We start from the raw sequence: 26071 nt of genomic DNA on the forward strand, positions 1-26071 counted from the left end.
AATATTTTTGACAAATTTAACTCATCTGTATCGTTTACACTTAAGTAAAATAAACAAAACACATTTTCCAATTAATATTCATAGTACTTGCACAATAATATCCATTCATTCCCTAAATGCAAAAAGGCAAAAGCAAAACTGAGTGACAAATTACTGCAGGCTATTTAAGTAGATGTAAAGTAATATGGTTAGAAACCATAAAATGGCAAAAAAATAGATCAACTTTATACCTTTTCCTTGTTGAAGGTAATTATGTACGCCCTCTTCAAAGTCATTCTCATTTATAACTTTGTGTTTTATTGGTCTTCTACAAAGAATGGGTTTTGTTGTGGATTCTTCAAAGTCAGGATTAATTAAACTGAAATAAACAGACAACCACATGGACCATATTAAACTCTGTTTGAAATACATAACATTCTACTCAGCTCATTATACGTTACAAGCTACGTCACACATTTCTCTAAACGCATCATCAAAAATATGCTGTACTAATACAGTCATTGAGTCATAGAGATGTATAGCATGGAAACAGACCCTTCGGTCCAACCCATCCATGCCGACCAGATATCCCAACCCAATCTAGTCCCACCTGCCAGCACCCGGCCCATATCCCTCCAAACCCTTCCTATTCATATACCCGTCCAAATGCCTCTTAAATGTTGCAACTGGACCAGCCTCCACCACTTCCTCTGGCAACTCATTCCATACGTATACCACCATCTGCATGAAAAAGTTACCCCTGAGGTCTCTTTTATATCTTTCCCCTCTCACTCTAAACCTATCCCTCTAGTTCTGGATTCCTTGACCCCAGGGAAAAGCCTGTCTATTTACCCTATCCATGCCCCTCAATTTTATAAATCTCTATAAGGTCACCCCTCAGCCTCCGACGCTTCAGGGAAAACAGCCCCGCCTGTTCTGCCTCTCCTTATAGCTCAAATCCTCCATCCCTGGCAACATCCTTACAAATCTTTTCTGAACTCTTTCATGTTTCACAACATCTTCCCAATAGGAAGGAGACCGGAATTGCACGCAATATTCCAACAGTGGCCGAACCAATGTCCTGTACAGCTGCAACATGACCTCCCAACCCCTGTACTCAATACCCTGACCAATAAAGGAAAGCATACCAAACACTATCCTATCTATCTGCGACTCCACTTTCAAGGAACTATGAATCTACATTCCAAGGTCTCTTTGTTCAGCAACACTCCCTAGGACCTGACCATTAAGTGTATAAGTCCTGTTACGATTTGCTTTCCCACGATGCAGCACCTCGCATTTATCTAAATTAAACTCCATCTGCCATTTCTCAGCTAATTGGCCCATCTGATCAAGATCCCATTGTAATCTGAGGTAACCTTCTTCGCTGTCCACCACACCTCCAATTTTGGTGTCATCTGCAAACTTACTAACAGTACCTCTTATGCTCGCACCAAATCATTTATATAAATGACAAAAAGTACAGGACCCAGCACCGATCCTTGTGGCACTCCACTGGTCACAGGCCTCCAGTCTGAAAAATAACCCTCCACCACCCTCTGTCTTCTACCTTTGAGCCAGTTCTGTATCCAAATGGCTAGTCTCCCTGTATTCCAAGAGATCTAACCTTGCTCACCAGTCTCCCATGGGGAACTTGTCATACGCCTTACTGAAGTCCATATAGATCACATCTACCGCTCTGCCCTCATCAATCCTCTTTGTTACTTCCTCAAAAAACTCAATCAAGTTTGTGAGACATGATTTCCCACGCACAAAGCCATGTTGACGATCCCTAATCAGTCCTTGCCTTTCCAAATACATGGCTTAAAAATGTGTTGCTGGAAAAGCGCAGCAGGTCAGGCAGCATCAAAGGAGAAGGAGAATCGACATTTCGGGCATGAGCCCTTCTTCAGGAATCTGCCTGACCTGCTGCGCTTTTCCAGCAACACATTTTTAAGCTCTGATCTACAGCATCTGCAGTCCTCACTTTCTCCTTTCCAAATACATGTACATCCTGTCCCTCAGGATTCCCTCCAACAACTTGCCCACCACTGAGGTCAGGCTCATTGGTCTATAATTCCCTGGCTTGTCTTTACCGCCCTTCTTAAACAGTGGCACCACGTTTGCCAACCTCCAGTCTTCCGGCACCTCACCTGCGACTATCGATGATACAAATATCTCAGCAAGAGGCCCAGTAATCACTTCTCTAGCTTCCCAAAGAGTTCTCAGGTCCCTGGGATTTACCCACCTTTAACCGTTTCAAGACATCCAGCACTTCCTCCTCTGTAATCTGGACATTTTGCAAGATGTCACCATCTATTTCCTTACAGTCGATATCTTCCATATCCTTTTCCACAGTAAATACTGATGCAAAATATTCATTTAGTATCTCCCCCATTTTCTGTGGCTCCACACAAAGGCCACCTTGCCGATCTTTGAGGGGCCCTATTCTCTCCCTGGTTACCCTTTTGTACTTAATATATTTGTAAAAACCCTTTGGATTCTCCTTAACGCTGTTTGCCAAAGCTATCTCATGTCCCCTTTTTGCCCTCCTGATTTCCCTCTTAAGTATACTCCTACTTCCTTTATACTCTTCTAAGGATTCACTCGATCTATCCTGTCCATACCTGACAGATGCTTCCTTCTTTTTCGTAACCAAACCCTCAATTTCTTTCGTCATCCAGCATTGCCATCCCTACCAGCCTTTCCTTTCACCCTCACAGGAATATACTTTCTCTAGACTCTCGTTATCTCATTTCTGAAGGCTTCCCATTTTCTAGCCATCCCTTTACCTGTGAACATCTGCCCCCAATCAGCTTTTGAAAGTTCTTGACTAATACTGTCAAAATTGGCCTTTCTCCAATTTAGAACTTCAAGTTTGAGATCTAGCCTATCCTTTTCCATCACTATTTTAAATCTAATAGAATTATGATCGCAGGCCCCAAACTGCTCCCCCACTGACAGCTCAGTCACCTGCCCTGCCTTATTTCCCAAGAGTAGGTCAGGTTTTCCACCTTCTCTAGTAGGAACATCCACATACTGAATCAGAAAATTGTCTTGTACACACTTAAGAAATTCCTCTCCATCTAAACCCTTAACACTATGGCAGTCCCAGTCTATGTTTGGAAAGTTAAAATCCCCTACCATAACCACCCTATTATTCTTACAGATAGCTGAGATCTCCTTACAAGTTTGTTTCTCAATTTCCCTCTGACTATTGGGGGGTCTATAATGCAATCACAATAAGCTGATCATCCCTTTCCTATTTCTCAGTCCCACCCAAATAACTTCCCGGGATGTATTTCCAGGAACATTCTCCACAAGTACAGCTGTAATGCTATCCCTTATCAAAAACACCGCTCCCCCTCCTCTTTTGCTTCCCATTCTGTCCTACCTGTAGCATTTGTATCCTAGAACATTAAGCTGCCAGTCCTGCCCATCCCTGAGCCATGTTTTTGTAATTGCTATGATATCCCAGTCCCATATTCCTAACCGTGCCCTCCAGCTGAGTGGGCCAGAACTTAAGAAAGGAAAAGCAAAACTATCAAGTCCATTAACGTCACTTAAGCTGTCAGCAACACTATGACCTCATCAGGTAAAGGACTATGAATTTATGGGGAAAAGCATTGCTCAAGTCGTCTTCTTTTCCTCAAGGCAAATAAGCAAAACTTCAGGGGACTACATTAAACTATAATTAACTTGAAGCATTAGCTTCTCTCAAGGAATGTCAAGTTCCCTTTTAGATAGCAAACTGGAAGTGAACATCCAACAAACTTTGACACACTGCTCCGAAGGCCAATAACCCTATAAAAACAAATACTTCCTGGAATCTCAGCAATCTCTTTGCTTGAGGATGTTTTACATATGCTTTCTCATGCTTTAACCTATGTAATTAACCTCTGCAACTGCACTGAATTGCCAATGTGCCTTGGCATGAGAACAACAGGCCAAATGGTCATCTTCTTCTGCTCTCGCAATCCTTTGATTTTTGTATTTTTCTTTGCTTATTCTTTCTTTTAATGTTCTTAAGATTGTTCGTATCTGGATAGCTATTTAGGTTATTAAACATTATTCACTGCAAAACTTGAGGGATATCAGAGAGGAGAAAGTGAGGACTGCAGATGCTGGAGACCAGAGTTGAAAAATGTGGTGCTGGAAAAACACAGCTGGCCAGGCAGCATCTGAGGAGCAGGAGAATCGCATTTCGGGCATAAGCCCTTCCTGAAGATTCTCCTGCTCCTCGGATGCTGCTTGGCCTGCTGTGTTTTTCCAGCACCACATTTTTCAACTTGAGGGATATCACCACATTATCTGTTCATATTGTATTTTGCTTATTACTCTAAACTGCTTTTAATTATTTTTACACTTATCATTATCTCTTTGCCCACTTTGCTAGTTTAAATCTTTCCACACTGCTGTCTTCATTCTCTTTGGAAGAACATTAGCAACTTTTAGTTTTATTGAAAAGATCCTGTATGAACACCTTATCTCCCATAGAACCCATACATTTACCTAAAAACATGACATTCTCCCTCTACATTATTTACCAGACCAAGTTTTGATGGATCTCATCTTCTCCTTGCTAACTAGCCTGTCATAACATTAAACTACTATCTTTATAATCCTTTGTTTTTAATGTCATGCACACATGACCTTTATTTTACTCTGTCTAATTCAGTTAGTGCTAACATTTCATTTTTGAGAGGCATGGAGTGTGTGTACATTATGACATACAAGGTAAACAGTTTAGAAATATGTTGGGTTAATTCTTCAGGAGTTTCCACAATAAGAGTTTTAAGCACAATCCAATCAATTAGTTTCTTCTCAGAAGTGTGCGTAAAAAGCACCCACAACTTTTACCATTGTTTCTGGCAATAAATATTTTACAGCTCCTGTATTGATAACACAACTGATGCAACAATATATTTGAGCATTAACTTCTCTAAGCATCATTCTAGAAGTTACCCATTAATTATACTCTTAGTAAATTTATCTAAAACAATACAAATAATTTCAAACTAAAACATGGCACAGTAACGTGGCACTTAAGTGGTCAGTCCACAAATCCCTGAAACAAAAGTCTAACAAAATCCCACCATAGAGGTTTGAGAATTTGACTGCAGACTTAAAAATCTAGAAATAAAAAGCTAGTATTAATAAGAACGACCATGAAGCTACCAGATGAGCAATTCCTACTATCACCATATTGCCTTCACAAGACACCAAACTGAATCAACTCTAGCCAGTAGCTCAGGCAAGTAAGGATGGAATAATCAATCCAGCAAAACAACATTGAGAATTTAAAGCAACACTGATTTCATTTAATTTAACTTCCAAGTCCAAAATCTCTGATGCTATCCAATCATAAGCCACGCTTTTGACATTAGTCAGCCTTCAATATGCAATTTGAGCAATCAAGCAAAAATGGATATAGGTATGTAAAAGCTAGACATAGAAAATGTTCAATAATTAAATACTACTGTAAACTAATACATTTTAATAACCAGCTCCAGAATTTATCATATCAAGACTGGGTGGTGCCAGAATATCGAGCAGAGATATGTAACTGTTGTAACATTGTATGCAGAATGGACCAGAAAGTAGGTATAGCAACATTAATGCTAGAAGTTTAACTCCTTTTTTCCCCCTTGGTCATTGGAATTCTTATAAACAGATATATCAATTTCGCCAATCATACCCAGAAAGTCATAAATGAACCTTAGAATGATGAAACTCCTCAGTCATTACACATTTATTGTGCATCTTTGCAACATTTATAAGCTGAATTAGCAAAATACACCCAAATAACTATCAAATAAAATCACCCTTAATTTAATTGCATTACATAATTATTACCCAACTATTGTCGAGATGTCTGGAAGTCTTGAGCTCTTGTCACATTGTTCCACTTGTTCACTTTGTTGGGATTCTAGAAATTAAAAGAATTTTAGCACATAAAATACACAACCATTTCATCCATTATTTTTCCCCTTATTCTCCTAAAGGAAGTGTTTTCTTGTTGAAGTACAATTACAAGCTAAAAACGTTTAGAATCTTATATAACTCACAATTCATTATATGCAAGTCTCAGAAGTGACTGTAAACAGGTTATTTGAACATTTAAGCATCGACGGTTTGAAAGATCACTATTATGATTTCACTATTATGATTTCAAGATACTTGCCATTGGCATCCATCATATAAACTTTGCTACATTTCCCAGTCAAATTGCATCACTCAAGATGTGGGCATCTCTGTTAAGCCAGCATTTATTATCCGTGTGTCAACTACATTGTTGTGGCTGGTTGGGATGACAGACTTCCTTCCCTAAAGGACCGATAGTGAGCCAGACGGAATTTTCAAGCAACTGACAACAGTTGAACAGTTTCATGGTGATAATTAGACCCTTGATTCAATTTTTTTATTGAATTCGAATTTTAACTTTTGCATGGTGGGAGTCAAACCTGGTTCTTCTGGATTAATAGTTTAGTGTCAATATCCATAGGCCATTTCCTCACCATCACTTCTCCTTTACCACAAGACCTCAAAAGCAAATCAATGGCTACCAATAGCAGAAAAACTCAAATAAAGAGTTACTCAAAGTCACAATTGGAACATAAATTTCTCATAAGTTCACAGGACTGGAAGACATTACAGTGGTTGGGATGGGCAAGACCTCAGATGGGTTTGAAAACAAGGGTCAGAATTAAAACAAACCATTGCTCATCTGAGAGCCAAAGTGGATTATAAGAACACAGTGGTGATGGACAAACAGGACTTATTTTGTGTTACAACCCAAGCAATAACATCATGGAATTTCAAGGTTATGGAAGATAGAAAGGAGGCCAGCCAGAAGCATCTTGGAATGGTCAAGATTAAAGACAGAGATAACAAAGGCACGGATGAGAGTTTCAGGGTTAAACTACCTAAGATACAAGTGTTGCCTGATATAACAGAGGTGGAAATCAAGAAGCTTTTCTGAAAGCAAGAAGACAGCTATTGAGCTGGTCCTATTCCCCTGCTCTTATCCAAAGTCCCATGTTTTATTTTCCTAATTCAAGTATTTAACTAATTCACTTCTGAAACTTACGAGTGAATTTGCTCCCACCTTTCAGGCATTTCAGATCAGAACAGTTTGCCACTTTATATCATCAGCATCCGAGGAGCAGGAAAATGATTCCTGATGAAGGGCTCTTGCCTGAAATGTCGATTTTCCTGCTCCTTGGATGCTGCCTGACCTGCTGTGCTTTTCCAGCACCACTCTAATCTAGACTCTGATTTCCAGCATCTGCAGTCCTCACTTTTGCCTATTTGAAAATATCATGCTGTTGATCTAAACAGAAAGTTCACCTTTTACAAACATTCTTTAGTAAAAGTTTGACATGCAGAGATTTATCAAAATAACAAGATGCGTGTAATCAAGAGTGCCAATGGAATGCAAGCTTTTTTTAGAAGAGGAATTGAACATTAAGGGAAGAATGTTATGGTTCAGTTATATAGGACCCAACACATCTCAATTACTCAGTACAATTTTGTTTAATCTCTTTATTTATATGAGGATCTAAATGCATTGGAGGTGATTTGGAGGTTAGGAGGAGGTTAACTAGATTGATACCTGGTACAAGTGGATTGTTTTACAAGGACAGTTTGGACAAACTGGGCTCGTTTCCATGAGTGTTTAGAAGGGTGAGGGATAACTTGATTGGTGCATAAGGTCCTAAATGGTGCTCATACGGTGGATGTGGAAAGGACGTTTACCCTTTTGAGTGAGCCCAGAACTTTTAGGGGTCAGGTTAGGGGTAAGAAAAACCTTTTTCTCTCAGAAGGTTGTCAATTTTGGAACTCTCTGCCTCAGCATGCTGTGGAAGTCGGGTCACAGAATATTTTGAAGTCAGAAGTAGATAAAATCTTTATTAGACAAGAGAAACAAAGGTTTTGGAGGGTAGATGGGAATATGGAATCCAAAATTCAAATAACTAGACGTGCTTTTATTGAATGGCAGAGGAGGCTCGAGGGGCCAAGTCGCCTACTTCTGCTCCGATTTCATATGATCATACCTTTCAAGAATGAGGGATTTTTAAAACAAGGTTAGATTGGAGAAGCTGGAATTGGTCTCTAAAGTGAAGGAGATTGAGGGGAGATTTATTTGAAATGTACAAGATTAGGAAAAAATTTAGACAGGTAAACAAAAAGGTTTTGGTCAGTAAGTACAGATGAATGCAAGGAAAAACATTTAGTGCAGTAGTGGTAATGACCTGCATCTCCCTGCATTAAGAATGTGGAAGTGGAAGCAATCAATGATTTCATGAGAAAATTGGATAACTCTTGTTGGAATAAACTTGCAGAACTATGGGGATAGAGTGGGGCATGAAACCGTTCTGCACTGCAATGACGCTTAACAGAAAAAAATCCTTGACCTAACAATTTCTCAAATAATTGAATCATCAGGCTAAGTCACACGTACCCTCTGTTTGTTGAAGACTTTTTTGTGTTGCCTTTTCAAACTCCGAAACATTTATCTTCTGTTTTTGACTTGTACGGTCAACAGGCAAACTCTGCTCTGTGGCATCTTCCACGGACGAACTTAAACCAAAGCTGTTATTACTGAGAATAAAGGAATAATTTAAGCAAATGTTCTGATAGCTCATGATGTACAATTTTTTACTCTTTTTTTAAATCAAAATTTTAAATTCTGATAAAAATGGCTGTCAAACTCGCTTAATGTTTGTTTGACAGTGCAAATTAAGACATGTAGCTCAGCCTATGCTTAACCAGGATGGTGATAAGAGGGCTACACTCTTCTTCAGCAATTCAAGTCTAAATGTGCATAAGGAATCACTCAGGGATTTTCTTAAAAATTCCTTACTATTTCCAGTAACTCTTATTACAACAGTTATGAACATGCAAGCAGGTGACAGCAGAATTATGCTAGCAACTGGCCTCTGACACCATGGGCCCTTATCTTACTCAGTAGCCTCCTGTGCAGCACCTTCTTGAAGTCCAGCTAGATAACATCCATTGGCTCTCCTTAGTCTAACCTGCTTGTTATTTCCTCAAATAATTCCAGAAGATTTGTTGGGCATGACTTCACCTTGATGAAACCATGCGGACTTTGCACTATTTTATCACACACTTCCAAGTATTTACAAGTCTCATCCTTCACAATGGATTCCAGGATCTTAGCCATGACCAAGGTTAGGCTAATCAGTCTGTAATTTTCCCTCTTTTGCCATACTCTCTTTTTAAACAGAGATGTCAGGTTACCAATTTTTCAGTCCTCTGGAACCCTTCCTGATTCTAGTGATTCTTGAAAGATCACCACTAACGTCTCCACCATCTCTTCAGCTATCCCCTTAGAACACTGGGTATAGTCCATCTCGTCCAGGTATTTATCCATCTTCAGGCCACTTTTTCTCACACCTTCTCCTTAGTGAGGGGCCACCATACTCAGCTCTGCCCCCTCACTCTCTTGAATTTTTGGGATATTACTCAGATTTTCCACTGTGAAGACTAGTATAATTATTCAGTTCCTCAGCCAATTTCTTGTTCCCCACTTCTATAGCTTTAGTGTCATTTTCCAGCAGTTCAATGTCCACTTTTGCCTCGCTTTTGCTCTTTATATATCTAAAGAAACTCTTACACTCTTCTTATATTACTGGCTTGCTTACCGTCTTCTCTCTCTTTATTTCTTTTCTTGTTGCCTTCTGTTAGCCTTTGTAAGCTTCCCAATCCTCTGGCATCCCACTGCCCTTCACCATATTATAAGCTTTCATGCTATCCCTGACTTCCCTAGTCAACCATGGTTGCCTCATCTTTCCTGCACCATGCTTCTTTTTCCTCAGGATGAATCTCTGCTGTGTCTTCTGAATAATCCCCAGAAACCCCTGACTTTGCAGTTCCACTATCTTTCCTGCTGGGTTCCTCTCCTAGTCAATTCTAACTATCTCCACCCTCATGCCTCTGTGGTTGCCTATATTCAGCTCTAATACCATTACCTCTGATTCTAACTTCTCCCTCTCAAATTGCAGAGTAAATTCAATCATCTTATGAATCACTGCCTCCTCAGGGTTCTTCCACCTTAAGCTTCCTAATAAAGTCTGCCTCATTGCACCATGAATCCAGTATCGCCTGTTCCCTAGTGGGTTGCATCACAAGCTGCTCCAAAAAGCCATCTCATAGACATTACACTACCAACCTGATCTTCCCAGACCACCTACATATTAAAATCCCCCATGATCACTTTAACTTTGCGTTTCCTACATATCTTTTCTATCTCTTGGTATATCTTGCGCCCAGCTCCTGACTACTGTTTGGAGGCCTCAACATAACTCCAACTGTGCGTTTTTTGTTCCTCGATTCTACACCATCTGGCCCTGCTTTGTTTCTTACTATTGATTTCATTTCATTTCATTCTAATATGGCAACCCACCCCCTCTACCCACCTGTCTATTTTTTGAATATTCAGCTCCCAATCCTGATCCCCTTGCAGTCACGTCTCCGTGATTTACTGTCTGTCTTTAATTGCTCTCAATAAAGTGGTGGCAAGGTTCCTTCTCAAACTGCTGCAGTCCAAGTGGAGTTCACTGACAGATCATGCATGTGAGGAGTAAGATCTATGCATTCTTACTTCATTAACTTATATACCTGCAAGATAACAATTTTGCCTTGGATTGAGATTTCTTTTGCACAGACCTTTTCATTGTAGGATTTGCTACCTTAACCAGGGAAGATTCCAGCTCTGTTAAGAAAACAGAAGATTTGTTCAAGGATTTATAATCTTAAGACTTTTAACATAATACAAAGAGTCACCTCCAACATTTATGTTGATATAATCAGTGGGCTGTTATGGCACAATGATAGTATTATGAAGTGAATACTGTTCTGAACTGAGAGCTTGGAAGTTCCTGTCTTATGGCTAACGAGCAGTCTCAGCATGAACTGGAAAATTAGAAATATGTAACATTTGGCTGTGAAATAGATGCCTTAGTTGGTTGCTGTTTTGACAACAATTTGAATTTAATCAGTTTAAGTTATGCCCCAGGATACTAAAACCCAATCAAGTCTGAATTTGTCAGCATTGAACAAACGAGACAATCTGATGTTGGGGGTACAAAAATGGCAGGCAGTTTTAAAGTCAGACAGAGTAACTGTCATCGAGAGAGCAAATGCCATTTGAAACACACTCTATCAAAGGTACCTTTTCATGTGAAACGTATTCACAGTAAAAAGAAGACGATGACTCAGGGAGATCTTCAGCTGGAAGAAGAGACACCGGAGATGACAGTCTCTGTATGGTTTTGAAATTAAGTTGGTGTGATTTTAATAAGTGTTTTATTGGAAAGTATATTATTATAGAGTTGGAGACAGATAATAAGCAGTTACAAGAAAGGGGTGCTTAGAGTTGTGAATAGTTGTTGCTTAATGTTCACTGTTAGAGTTAAGCAATAAATTGATATTATTTTCTTTAAATACTGGTATTTGGGAGTTGGATGTCACTTACATTTTAACAGATTACAAGACGAAGTGAGCTTATCTGGATGTTTGGTTTAATTAACAGAAGGGTTCACCGCCATGTCGTAACAATAGTATTCTTATTCTAACTAACAGCTTTTCCTTAAATGTGTGGATATCAAGACAGAACAAGGATAATGTTTCTCTATGATTATGCCAACTGTTCATTTGTTTTCTCATATTTATTGTTTTGGTTCACACACTAGCTACCACTAGGGTAAGATGCGGAAGGCCAACTGTGCCTGTGAAAATGCACAGCTACTTTCACATAAATTCTAGCCAGATTAAAAACTTCTCAATTTAGAAATCTGAAAAGATTTCTAAATCTTGACTTCTTTTTCACTTTCATATATTTAAGTAAAGGATTCCTATATTGAGCAGTTAACTAAAGAACTGTAAGATTCTGTTGTAGCTCACCAGTCTGCATGAATTTCTTCAGAAGACTTCTTGGTGTGTAATCGTCTAAAGCTTCCTGAGAGATTGCTCTGACAGTCTTCGTTTTCTTCAGTCCGAGATAATTCTTTCCAGTTGTTTGTTTTTTTGATGATTGCGCAGCCACCTTTTCCTAAAATATGAATTTCCTTATTAACGAGAATAGAACTTAGAGCTTCCCTTGACATTTCTCTCAGGTTCAGCATCATGACTATTCCCATAAATTGGCCCCAAGAATTCAAACACAACCTTACATATACACATTCATGTAGCATAGGACAGAGTTAAACAAAAACCATGCTGGAATTAGTCACTGGGATCAACAAAAGTCATTTGTACTTTGCTCACTCTTGAACTTTTTTTTTTACAGGATGGAAGTGTCTCTGGCTCAATTAGCACTTTTTGTCCAGTCCAGTTTGCCCTACACAATGTGAAAATGAACACCAGACTGTGTCACCTAAGCAATCTGAAACATGGCTATTAAGGAAAAAAACTTTCATAACGTCAGGATCACCCCAAAAGCCTTTTAAGGAAAATGAACTAATACTGAAATCTGGTTGCTATTGTCAAGCAGGTTTGTAGTGTCAACATAGGCTCTAATGTAATGAAGGGTACGTCAGGTTCCAAGTGATCGATTGTGACAGGGGACTCTAGTCAGAGGCACAGACAGACGTTTCTGCTGCCAGCAGTGAAAAATCAGAATGGTGCGTTGCTTCACTGGTGCCAGGATCAAGGATGTCTCAGAAAGGGTGCAGAATGTTCTCAAAGGGAAGAGCCACCAGCAGGAGGACATTGTACACATTGGAACTAACGACACAGGAAGGGAAAAGGATGAGATTATGAAGGGAGAATATAGAAAGTTGGGCAGGAATTTTAAAAAAAGAGGTCATCAAGGGTAGTATTATCTGGATTACTCCCAGTCCTACAAGCTAGTGAGGGTAGAGCAGATGAATGTGTGGCTGAGGAGCTGGTGCAGTGAAGAAGGATTCACATTTCTGGATTATTGGAATCCCTTTTGGGGTAGAAGTGACCTGTACAGGGATGGATTTTACCTGAATTGGAGCGAAACTAATATACTGGCAGGAAGCTTTGACAGAGCTGCTCAGGAGGATTTAAACTAGTAAGGGGGGGGGGGGAAATAGGATCCAGGGAGATACTGAGGAAAGAGATCAATCTGAGACTGGTGCAGTTGGGAAAGGGAGTGAGTCAAACAGTCAGGGCAGGAAGGAACAAAGCACAGAACAAGGTAGGACTGATAAAGTAAACTATATTTTACTTCAATGCAAGAGGTCTAACAGGGGAAGCAGATGAACTTAGGGCATGGTTAGGAACATGGACTGGGATATCATAACAATTACAGAAACATGGCTCAGGGATGGACAGTACTGGCAGATTAATGTTCCAGGATACAAAAGCTACAGGAAGGTTAGGAAGGGGGTCAAGAGGGGAGGGTGAGTTGCATTTTTGATAAGGGGGAGCATTACAGCGGTACTTTGGGAGGATATTCTTGGAAATACATCCAGGGAATGGGTGGAACTGAGAAATAAAAAAGGGATGATCAGCTTATTGGGATTATTTTATGGACTCCCTAATAGTCAGCAGGAAATTGAGAAACATATTCGTAAGGCGATTTCAGCTATCTGTAAGAATAATTGGGTGGTTATGATATGGGATTTTAACTTTCCAAACATAAACTGGGACTGCCATAGTGTTAAGGGTTTAGATGGAGAGGAATTTGTTAAGCGTGCACAAGAAAATTTTTTGATTCAGTATGTGGATGTTCCTACTAGAGAAGGTGCAAAACTTAACCTACTCTTGGGAAATAAGGCAGGACAGATGAGTGAGGTGTCAGTGGGGAAGCAGTTTGGGGCCAGCGACCATAATTCTATGAGCTTTAAAATAGTGATTAAAAAGTATAGACCAGATCTACCAATTGAAGTTCTAAATTGAAGGCAGGCTAATTTTGATGGTATTAGGCAAGGACTTTTAAAAGCTGACTGGGGGCAAATGTTCACAGGTAAAGGGACAGCTGAAAAATGGGAAGCCTTCAGAAATGAAATAACGAGAGTCCAGAGACAGTATATTCCTGTACGGGTTACAGGAAAAGCTGGTAGGTGTAGGGAATGCTGGATTCATTCCGCTGGATTCAATCAGCATACATGAACATCAATTAGCCACGAAACGACACGACCAGCTATCCTTAGTAGCCACACATGCAGACAACAAGCAACATGAATTCGACTGGGACAACACTACTATCATAGGGCAAGCCAGACTGAGAACAGCCAGGAAATTCTTAGAGGCATGGCATTCATCCACAAACTCCATCAACAAACACATCGACCTGGACCCAATAAACCAACCACTACAGCTGACAGCTGAAACTGACAACCGGAAGCGGCAGGGACAGACCACTATAAACACCGGAGGAAACATCAAAGAAGCGCTTCGCAGGAGGCTCCCAAGCACTGATGATGTCGCCTAGCCAGGGGACAAAACGTTTACAACAAAAACTTCCAGCTCGGCGAACAGAACCACAACAATGCTGGATGACTAAAGAAATTGAGTGTTTTCTTTAGAAAAACAAGGAAGCATATGTCAGGTAGACCAGAGAGATCGAATGAATCCTTAGAAGAGTATAAAGGCAGTAGTGGTATACTTAAAAGGGAAATCAGGAGGGCAAAAAGGGGACGTGAGACAGCTTTGGCAAATAGGGTTATGGAGAATCCAATGAGTTTTTATAAATACATTAAGGACAAAGGGTAACTAGGGAGAGAATAGAGTCCCTCAAGGATCAGCAAGGCAGCCTATGTGTGGAGCCGCGGAAGATGGGGGAAATACTAAACGAGTATTTTGCATAGTGTTTAAGTGGAGAAGGACATGGAAGATATAGAATGTGGGGAAATAGATGATGACATCTTGAAAAATGTCCATAATACAGAGGTGGTGGTGCTGGAGGTCTTGAAATGCGTTAAATGCGATAAATCCCCAGGACCTGATCAGGTTTAGCCAAGATCTCTGTGGGAATCTAGGGAAGTGATTGCTGGGGCTCTTACTGAGATATTTGTATCAGCTATAGTCTCAGATGAGATGCCGGAAGACTGGAAGTTGGCTAACGTGGTGCCACTATTTTAAAAAGGTGGTAAGGACAAGCCAGGGGACTATAGACCAGTGAATGCGACATTGGTGGTGGGAAATCCTGAAGGACAGGATTTACATGTATTTGGAAAGGCAGGGGCTGATTAGGAATAGTCAGTATGGTTTTGTGAGTGGGACATAATGTAACAAAGAGGATTGATGAGGGCAGAGTGGTGGACATGATCTTTCTGGATTTCAGTAAGACATTCGACAAGGTTCCCCATGGAACACTGGTTAGCAAGGTTAGATCTCATGGAATACAGGGAGAACTAGCCATTTGGTACAGAACTGGCTCGAAGGTAGAAGACAGAGGGTGGTGGTGGAGGGTTGCTTTTCAAACAAGAGGCCTGTGGCCAATGGGGTGCCACAAGGATCGATGCTGGGTCCACTACTTTCTGTCATTTATATAAATGATTTGGATGCGAACATAGAAGGTATAGTTAGTAAATTTGCAGATGACACCAAAATTGGAGGTGCAGTGGACAGCAAAGATTACCTCAGAGTACAACGAAATCTTGATCAATTGGGCCACTGGGCTGAGGAGTGGCAGATGGAGTTTAATTTGGATAAATACAAATACAAATGCTGCATTTTGGAAAACCAAATCAGTGGAGGAATTATACACTTAATGGTAAGGTCCTAGGGAGTGCTGTTGAACAAAGAGACCTCAAAGTGCAGGTTCATAGCTCATTGAGAGTAGAGTCGCAGATAGATAGGATAGAGAAGGCCGCGTTTGATATGTTTTCCTTTACTGGTCAGAGTATTGAGTATAGGAGTTGGGAGGTCATGTTATGCAGGACTTTGGGAGGCCACTTTTGGAATATTCCTTGCAATTCTGGTCTCCTTCCTACTGGAAGGGTGTTGCGAAATTTGAAAGGGTTCAGAAAAGATTTACAAGGATGTTGCCAGGGTTGGAGGATTTGAGCGATAGGGAGTGGCTGAATCGGCTGGGAGTGTTTACCCTGGGACTTGAGGTTGAGGGGTGACCTTATTGAGGTTTATAAAATCATGAGGGGCATGGATAGGATAAATAGGCAAAGTCACAGAGTTATAGAGATATACAGCACGGAAACAGACCCTTCAGTCCAACTCGTCCATGCTGACCATATATCCTAACCTAATCTAGTCCCATTTGCCAGCACTTGGCCCATATCCCTCTAAACCCTTCCTATTCATATATCCATCCAGATGATTTTCAAATGCTATAATTGTACCAGCCTCCACCATTTCCTTTTCCCTTTGGTGTGGGATTCCAGAACTAGAGGGCATAGGTTTAGGGTGAGAAGGAAAAAGATATAAAAAAGACCAAAGGGGCAAACTTTTCACGCAGAGGGTGGTGTGTGTATGAAATGAGCTGCCAGAGAAAGTGGTGGAGACTGGTACAATTGCAGCATTTAAAAGGCATCTGGTTAGGTATATGAATTGAAAGGGTTTAGAGGGATACGGGCCAAGTAATTGCAAATGGGATTGGATTAGGTTAGGATATATGGTCAGCATGGACGGATTGGACCGGAGGGTCTGTTTCCATGCTGTACATCTCTATGACTAAGTCTTCCAATAATTTTTTTTTAAATATACTGTATATCTTTGCTTACATTTGAAATTCAGGCACTTTACTTCTGTTTGGGCAGATGTTTGATTAGCAAAGAGTTAACTGTTGGATTGTGTTCCAAATTTTTGTTATCCATTCGTGGGGTGTGGGAGTCACTGCCACGTTCAGCATTTATCATCCATTTCAAACTAACCCTGGACGTGATGTTGATGAGCTGCTTTCTTGGGATATAGGTTCACCAACCCTGCTCTGAGGGAGGGAGTACAGAATTTTGACACAGTCAATGGAGAAGGGACAGGATATGGTTCTGTCAGAATGATGTGCGATTTGGAGGGTAACTGGCAGGTGGTACTGTTCCCACATATCTGCTGCCTTTGTCTTTTTAGATGGCAGTAGTTGTGTTTGGAAGCTTATGTTTGAAGGAGCTTCAAATAACTTGTAGAATGTATACATTGATGTTATTCTGCACCAGTGCTTATGGGAGTGAATGTTGAAGGCGGCGGATAGAATGCCAATCAAGCTATGGATGTATTGCTATGGATGGTGTCGAGCTTCTTGGGTGTTGACAGAACTGCATTTATTCAGCTCAATACAGATTGATGCATCACCATGTAAATGGTGGATAAACATTGGGGCAACAGGAGGCAAGTTGTTCACTGAAGAGTTCCTCGGCTCTTCCTGTTTTTGTTGCCATAGCATCAATTGGTTGGTCCAATTCACTTTCCAGTCAATGGTAATCCCCAGCATTTTGACAGTAAGAATTCAGAGATCGTAATGGCATTGAACATATAGAACCAATAACTAGATTCACTCTTGTTGGAAATTGCCTTTGCTTGGCATTTCACAGAATTGTTATAGTGAAAAAGGAGGTTTTCAACCCATCATGGCTGCACCAGCTCTATAAATGAGCATCATTAACTAGTACCAATTTCGTGGTATGTCCCCAAACTGTTGTACACTATTTATATACAAATAATCATTCAATGTCCTCTTGAATGTCTTAATTGAACCTGCCTCTATCATATTTCCAGATAGAGTATTTCAGACACTAACTACTCACTGAGAAAAAAAAAAGTTTTTCCCACATCATCCTTGCTTTTTCAGGACATGTCTTTGAAGTTGTATGTATATTACTTTCCACTTATCAATCCAGGCCTTGAAGTTGCCTTTGTCTTGATGCATGTGGATACAGACTCTTTCAGCATCTACAGAATTGTGAATAGCCAAACATTCTGCAACCATCAGTTAACATTTCTACTCTTACCTGCTGATGGAGGCAAAGTCATTGATGAAGGAACAGAAGTTGTTTGGACCCTAAGGTGCTACCCCTGATGACCCTGAGGAAAGTGTTATCATCTGAAATGGTCAGAGGGAATGTCTGAGACCTAACAGAATGAGGGATTAGGTGATGGATATATTAATTAATGGTAAATTTGGTGTGAGATTATTGTATAAAATGAGGAGCAAGGAAACAGTGGAGTGTGAGTTTTAAGAACGGAGGTTGAAAATTGTTATGAAGTTGTAGATGTGTACTGTACCTTTAAGGGAGCTGAAATTTCCATGCTGAAAAATTTAAAATTGTAACATTTGGTTGACACATATAGTTGGAGCTGCGTTGCCATGGCATAAAACAAATTCAAATTCAGCCAATCAGTTTAAACTATGCCCCAGATACCAAAATCCAATCAAATTTGAATTTTACTGTTGGGATGACATCAAACCAATGAAATGATATGGGGTATAACACTGGACCTTTTGAACAGTTAGAGGGAGAACTGCAAAGAGCTGCCAAGCACCAATATAATAGCCAGCAGAATAGCTCTCTGAAAGGTACCTGTCCATAAGAAATTTGTGCAGCAGAACACTGAAACCAACTGAGAGAAATCTACAGAGAAAGTGCGACGTCCAAAAATAATAACTGGGTTTGACATTGATTTTGCCATTAGTTTAAGAGGGAATTTATCGGACCAGTATTGTAGTCGGGGGGGGAATAGAAATAGTTTGAAGAGAAAGGAGTCATAAATAGTTGTTGTTTAATGTTCTCTGTTGGACTTAAAATATAAAATAGCTAATTTTTTTCTTTTAATAGTGGGATAGTTCTTTGCCGCTCGAAATTTAATAGATTATGGCGCAAGGTGAGCTTTTCTATGTGGCAGAGGGGTTTACCCAGTATTGTAACATTAACTAAAGTAAAGCTTTCATTACAAGTGTGGACTTGAATTCTGTTTAAATACCTTATTTTCTCATGAACAACACTTGCAGTGACGTAGTTGGGAAATTATAGCTTGCATTGATTAGGTTGAATTTAAATAAAGGATGGCATAACGAATGGCAGTTTCATTTTCTTTGAAGCAAGACAGTTGTATAAACAAAAGATAAAGAATTAGAACAATTCAAAATAATTACATGGAAATCAGAAAAGTTTAAAATAATCAGGCATATCCAAAGAATGTACAGTTTAGCATTAAGTGACAATAAAATATCAATCAATGCAAATTCACCCCACAGACTCTAGGATATGGAAAAATGCAGATTGACCGAGCAGAGGTTGATTGCCAGGTTCGGCACCCATGAGGATGGCCTCAGCTGGAACTTTGGGTTCATGTCACACTACAGGTGACCCCACGACATAATATACTCTCACATACACACACACTTTTACATTTTCTCTCACACGCTTTCTCGCAGACACGCACACATAAACCTCCCACACACTCACCCATGCGTACACCCTCTCACAGGCTTGTATTTTCTCTCTCCCTCTCTCTCTCCTCTCTTTAGCACATGCACACACATATTAGTCTACGGGATGAATTTGCATTTGCAGAATTGTAATTGCAGATATTTTGTTCAAAAAGCACAATCTGTGGCGATCAATCCATGTAACAAGTTATAAATCCCTACTTTGGAAATAGAACCAGTATGGCTCAAGTTTAGGAAACACACAGATTCTAACCTCACACCCTTAATGCATTATCTGAGCTGAGGTGTCACTTTTTTTTTAATATAAAACCTGTATTCTTTTGTTATAAATTTGGAGTCTTATGATCCTGCTCCACAGCGACTTGATGAAGGAGCAACACTCCAAAGCTAGTACTTCCAAATAAGCCTGTTGGACTACAACCTAGTGTTATGTGATCTTTCACTAAATTCTGATTGTAATTGGATTACCAAAAAGAACAATGTAGGATCCAAACTGTCTGCATTTTTGGTCAATTGTACGATAAATTGTGATGAAAAATCATCCTACTGTTAACTGTTTGTCTCCACAGCTACTCTACAACCTGCCGAAAGTTTCCAGTTTCATTTTGTTCTTATAAATTTCCAACATGAACAATATTTTGCTCGTTAATTGTAGTTTAGAGTGTACACATTAGTTCTTTGCTGTAAGTGTGAACATGTATTGATGGTCCATTGATTGTGTTATGAATGCAAGTCCATTGCTTTTATGAATATACCCAGGTGACATCTTGGATACTAAGCCAGAGAGGTATAACAATAACTTTTGAAAACAATCTAGTATATAGTTCTAGAGGTTTGCAGAAGACAAAAGAAATTGAGAGAAGAAATAGGTCAGAGCTTGCACCAACTTATGTCCAAGCTGCTTCAGAAAGTAAAGTATGTGATTCAAGCTATTGATTGATTGTTAGGTAATGCTTTATTACTCAATAAATTCTCTTAATCTGGTGCACCAAACCTACTGTAGGGCTCTTATGGTACAGCGGTAGTGTTCCCCTCTGGGCAAGAGTCAGTGTCAAGGCCCAAATTCAAATCCTACCTGCTGCAATCTTTGAACAGATTGATTAAAAAATACACTAAAACTACCATTTGTCAACTTGTTGCCAAGACAAGAACTCAAAAATGCAAATAATTTACAGAACCCGAAAGGCTGAAGCCAATTTTCTCATGTAAGATTCCACAAATAGTTATGAAATAAATGATCAGGTAATCTGTTTTAATATTACATGCTAAGGGATAAATAGATATTAGAAGTATGCTTTTGGGATTTTTTATTTGACCCAGCAAACATTGGTTTACTGAAGCATTACTTTGGACAGCACGAAAGTAGCAGCCTAATTTATTTTCTCAAATTTCTAGACTGGGAATTTCACACTCAATTTCCTGACTCAGAGAGGAGTGTTCTATCTCTGGGCCAAGGATAACAACTTATAATAAAAGTTTGGCAATTATAAAGGATCAATGCAGTAGGTTTCATTAGATAACAGTTTTTCTGTTTTGTTTTTCTTGAGTTGTGCTCACCTAAGTGAGGGATTGCGAAGCCTTTATTCGAAACCTGTACACAAAATTCTAACCCATTTTCAAGGTATTCACTCATCTTAATGTAGGGTATAGTAATGAAACAGGATGAACCAGAAATTTCTGGAAAAACTCAGCAAATTAGGCTGCATCTGTGGAGAGAAAGCAGAATTAACACTTCGGGCTCAGAACTGATTTAAGCTAGGAAAAGGATTATTAGCTGCCATTTCTACCACCTCAAGCAGGATGCTACCAAACGTATATTCCCCTCCCTTCCCTTGTCAGCATTCTGCAGGGACCATTCCCTCCAGGACACTCCTCCACTCCCAATGCTTATCCACACCCCCACGGCACCTTTCCATTCAATCCCAGAAGGCAAAACACCTGCTCATTTATTCTCTCACCTCACTACCCAAAGCCTCAGACACACCTTCCAGGTGAAGCAGATATTTACCTGCACTTCACTCAATCTAATCTATTGTATTCGCTGCTCACAATGTAGCCTCCTCAACACTGGGGAGATGAACGCAAACTGGACAACTGATTTGCAGACACCTTCACTTTGTCCGCAAAAATAAACGTGAGCTTCCTGTTGCATGCCACATCAACACAACACTGTGTTGCCTACCCAGCATCACTATCTTGGGCTTGATGCAGTGCTCCAGAGAAGCTCAGTACAAGCTGGAAGAACAGAATCTCATTTTCATAGAATTGTAAAGCACCTACAATGCGAAAAGAGGTATTCAACCCTTCAAGTCTGCAACAACCTTCTAAAGAGCATTCCAATCGAACCCTCAACCTGTCCCTGTAACCCCACATTTATGCTGGCTAATCTACTTAGCCTGCAGATCCCTGGACACAATCGGCACATTAGCATGGCCAATCCACCTAATACATACATCTTTGAACAGTGAGAGGAAACCGGAATATTTGGAGGAAACACATACAGACATAACAAGTCAGGCACCCAAGGCTGGAATCAAATCCAGGTCCCTGGCACAGTGAAACACAATGCTGTCACTAACCACTCAGCTACCGTGCCACACGCACATTTTCCACTTGGAGACCCCACAGCCTGCAGTACTCAATCGAGTTCAATACTTTTAGGGCCTGAGCACCTTCTCCCACGACCTTAAGCCAACCCCCATACACCAGACCTTGCCATCACATGGGCCGCTACCACGAACACCACATTGTCAGCCACTAATGGCCCCTATTAGTTAATTCCTAGTTATCAATTCTCCTATGCTGACCTTTTCTCATTCATCTGACTGCATAACTGTGTTTCTCTCTGTCTCAGGACTCCATCTCCCCGATCACATATTCCTCCCTCACCTTTCCTCCAACCCATCTTCAGCATATATGCCAACACTTTCCCAGCTAAAATCAGTTCTGAAGAAGGGTCAGTGGACTGAAATGTTAACTCTGCTTTCTCTCCACAGATGCTGCCAGACCTGCTGAGTTTTTCCAGCAATTTCTATTTTTGTTCTGACTTTCATTATCTTCAATTGCTTGGATCATTTTGTTTAAATTAACTCAAATACATTGTTTCTTTTCGATCATAATCATGCTAGCTTGCACTGCTCCCAGAAGACCATATGGTCCATAAATATAATCCATTAAGTTTTCTACTGGACCACAAACATCTCGAAATAAACATTTTCAAATATTCTCCATACTTCAAAGCCCAATATTTCAGAGCACTGCTGCCTCACAGCGCCTGAGACCCGGGTTCAATTCCCGCCTCAGGCGACTGACTGTGTGGAGTTTGCACGTTCTCCCCGTGTCTGCGTGGGTTTCCTCCGGGTGCTCCGGTTTCCTCCCACAGTCCAAAAGATGTGCAGGGTCAGGTGAATTGGCCATGCTAAATTGCCCGTAGTGTTAGGTAAGGGGTAAATGTAGGGGTATGGGTGGGTTTCGCTTCGGCGGGTCGGTGTGGACTTGTTGGGCCGAAGGGCCTGTTTCCACACTGTAATGTAATCTAATCTAATTTCAAATGTGTCAGAGTGTAAACTCATGGATATTAAATATAATCCTTCTCTTCAGTGTCATAGGATCTTACTACAGTTGATTAGGTTCTTGAGGATTTGTTTTAATGCCTCAGTAACACAGGTCTTGTGACCTTCATTTCACAATTAGCTGCAGATCACCTCTGACTCAAAAACATGAGTGCTATCAACCTAGCCAAACTACCAGTTTACTACATTGGAGCACCCTGCAACATGATACGACATCATGATATTCTAGTCTCCCTCCTACAGGAGGAATGGTGTGAAACTTAGAGTTCAGAAAAGATTTACAAAGATATGAGTCTGGATTACTCCCAGTGCTACAAGCTAGTGAGGGCAGGAATAGGAGGATAGAGCAGATGAATGCATGGCTGAGGAGCTGGTGTATGGGAGAACGATTCACATTTTTGGATCATTGGAATCTCTTTTGGGGTAGAAGTGACCTGTACAAGGAGGACGGATTGCACCTAAATTGGAAGGGGACTAATAAATTGGCAGGGAAATTTGCTAGAACTGCTTAGGAGGATTTAAACTAGTAAGGTGGGGGGGTGGGAACCAGGGAGATAGTAAGGAAAGAGATCGATCTGAGGCGGGTACAGCTGAGAACAGAAGTGAGTCAAACAGTCAAGGCAGGCAGGGACAAGGTAGGACTAATAAATTAAACTGCATTTATTTCAATGCAAGGAGCCTAACAGGGAAGGCAGATGAACTCGGGCATGGTTAGGAACATGGGACTGGGATATCAGAGCAATTACAGAAACATGGCTCAGGGATGGGCAGGACTGGCAGCTTAATGTTCCAGGATACAAATACTACAAGAAGGATAGAAAGGGAGGCAAGAGAGGAGGGGGAGTGGCATTTTTGATAAGGGATAGCATTACAGCTGTGCTGTGGGAGGATATTCCCGGAAATACATCCAGGGAAGTTATTTGGGTGGAACTGAGAAATAAGAAAGGGATGATGGGGATTGTATTATAGACGCCCCAATAGTCAGAGGGAAATTGAGAAACAAACTTGTAAGGAGATCTCAGCTATCTGTAAGAATAATAGGGTGGTTATGGTAGAGGATTTTAACTTTCCAAACATAGACTAGACTGCCATAGTGTTAAGGGTTTAGATGGAGAGGAATTTCTTAAGTGTGTACAAGACAATTTTCTGATTCAGTATGTGGATGCTCCTACTAGAGAAGGTGGAAAACCTGACCTACTCTTGGGGAAATAAGGCAGGGCAGGTGACTGAGCTGTCAGTGGGGGAGCAGTTTGGGGCCTGCGATCTTAATTCTATTAGATTTAAAATAGTGATGGAAAAGGATAGGCTAGATCTCAAACTTGAAGTTCTAAATTGGAGAAAGGCCAATTTTGACGGTATTAGGCAAGAACCTTCAAGAGCTGATTGGGGGCAGATGTTCGCAGGTAAAGGGATGGCTAGAAAATGGGAAGCCTTCAGAAATGAGATAACGAGAGTCTAGAGAAAGTTTATTCCTGTGAGGGTGAAAGGAAAGGCTGGTAGGGATGGCAATGCTGGATGATGAAAGAAATTGAGGGTTTGGTTAAGAAAAAGAAGGAAGCATCTGTCAGGTATGGACAGGATAGATCGAGTGAATCCTAAGAAGAGTATAAAGGAAGTAGGAGTATACTTAAGAGGGAAATCAGGAGGGCAAAAAGGGGACATGGGATAGCTTTGGCAAACAGGGTTAAGGAGAATCCAAAGGGTTTTTACAAATATATTAAGTACAAAAGGGTAACCAGGGAGAGAATAGGGCCCCTCAAAGATCGGCAAGGTGGCCTTTGCGTGGAGCCACAGAATATGGGGGAGATACTAAATGAATATTTTGCATCAGTAGTTACTGTGGAAAAGGATATGGAAGATATAGACTGTAAGGAAATAGATGGTGACATCTTGCAAAATGTCCAGATTACAGAGGAGGAAGTGCTGGATTTCTTGAAACGGTTAAAGGTGGGTAAATCCCAGGGACCTGAGAACTCTTTGGGAAGCTAGAGAAGTGATTACTGGGCCTCTTGCTGAGATATTTGTATCATCGATAGTCGCAGGTGAGGTGCCGGAAGACTGGAGGTTGGCAAACGTGGTGCCACTGTTTAAGAAGGGCGGTAAAGACAAGCCAGGAAACTATAGACCAGTGAGCCTGACCTCAGTGGTGGGCAAGTTGTTGGAGGGAATCCTGAGGGACAGGATGTACATGTATTTGGAAAGGCAAGGACTGATTAGGGATAGTCAACATGGCTTTGTGCATGGGAAATCATATCTCACAAACTTGACTAAGTTTTTTGAAGAAGTAACAAAGAAGATTGATGAGGACAGAGCAGTAAATGTGATCTATATGGACTTCAGTAAGGCTTTTGACAACGTTCCCCAGAGGAGACAGATTAGCAAGGTTAGATCTCATGGAATGCAGGGAGAACTCGCCATTTGGATACAGAAGTGACTCAAAGGGTGACAGACAGAGGGTGGTGGTGGAGGGTTGTATTTCAGACTGGAGGCCTGTGACCAGTGGAGTGCCACAAGGATCGGTGCAGGGTCCTCTACTTTTTGTTATTTACATAAATGATTAGGATGCGAGCATAAGAGGTACAACTAGTAAGTTTGCAGATGACACCAAAATTGGAGGTGTAGTGGACAGCGAAGAGGGTTCCCTCAGTTTACAATAGGATCTGGACCAGGTGGGCCAATGGGCTGAGAACTGGCAGATGGAGTTTAACTCAGATAAATACGAGGTGCTGCATTTTAGGAAACCAAATATTAGCAAGACTTATACACTTAATGGTAAGGTCCTAGGGAGTATTGCTGAACAAAGAGACCTTGGAGTGCAGGTTCACAGCTACTTGAAAGTAAAGACACAGGCAGATAGGATAGTGAAGGTATTTGGTATGCTTTCCTTTATTGGTCAGAGCATTATAATATCATAAGGGGCATGGATAGGATAAATAGGGTTCAGAAAAGATTTACATGTTGCCAGGTTTGGAGGATTTGAGCTACAGGAAGAGGCTTAACAGGCTGAAGCTGTTTTCCCTGGAGCGTTGGAGGCTGAGTGGTGACCTTATAGAGGTTTACAAAATTATGAGGGGCATGGATAGGATAAATAGACAAAGTCTTTTCCCTGGGGTCGGGGAGTCCAGAACTAGAGGGCATTGGTTTAGGGTGATAGGGGAAAGATATAAAAGAGACCTAAGGGGCA

The 26071-nt window shown here is 40.7% G+C and overlaps 1 protein-coding gene across 5 annotated transcripts in view; it reads right to left on the reverse strand.

Moving 5' to 3' along the window:
• Positions 1 to 26071, reverse strand: part of cenpt (centromere protein T) — a 53429-nt gene that overhangs the window by 22887 nt on the left and 4471 nt on the right. For 4 of the 5 annotated variants that reach the window (XM_043707082.2, XM_087995938.1, XM_087995937.1 and 1 more), the window contains exons 4-8: positions 11908 to 12055; positions 10624 to 10717; positions 8444 to 8583; positions 5836 to 5908; positions 231 to 358 (exon numbers count right to left, since the gene is read on the reverse strand). In XM_043707082.2, coding sequence (XP_043563017.2) covers positions 231 to 358; positions 5836 to 5908; positions 8444 to 8583; positions 10624 to 10717; positions 11908 to 12055 — 583 coding nt within the window. The remainder of the gene's footprint in view (positions 1 to 230; positions 359 to 5835; positions 5909 to 8443; positions 8584 to 10623; positions 10718 to 11907; positions 12056 to 26071) is intronic. The other variant, XM_087995939.1, reaches the window with a different exon arrangement.

This window comes from Chiloscyllium plagiosum, unplaced genomic scaffold, assembly GCF_037043375.1.
Source record: "Chiloscyllium plagiosum isolate Xiang-an unplaced genomic scaffold, Cpla_swu_hap1 HiC_scaffold_17, whole genome shotgun sequence".
Classification (NCBI taxonomy): Eukaryota; Metazoa; Chordata; class Chondrichthyes; order Orectolobiformes; family Hemiscylliidae; genus Chiloscyllium; species Chiloscyllium plagiosum.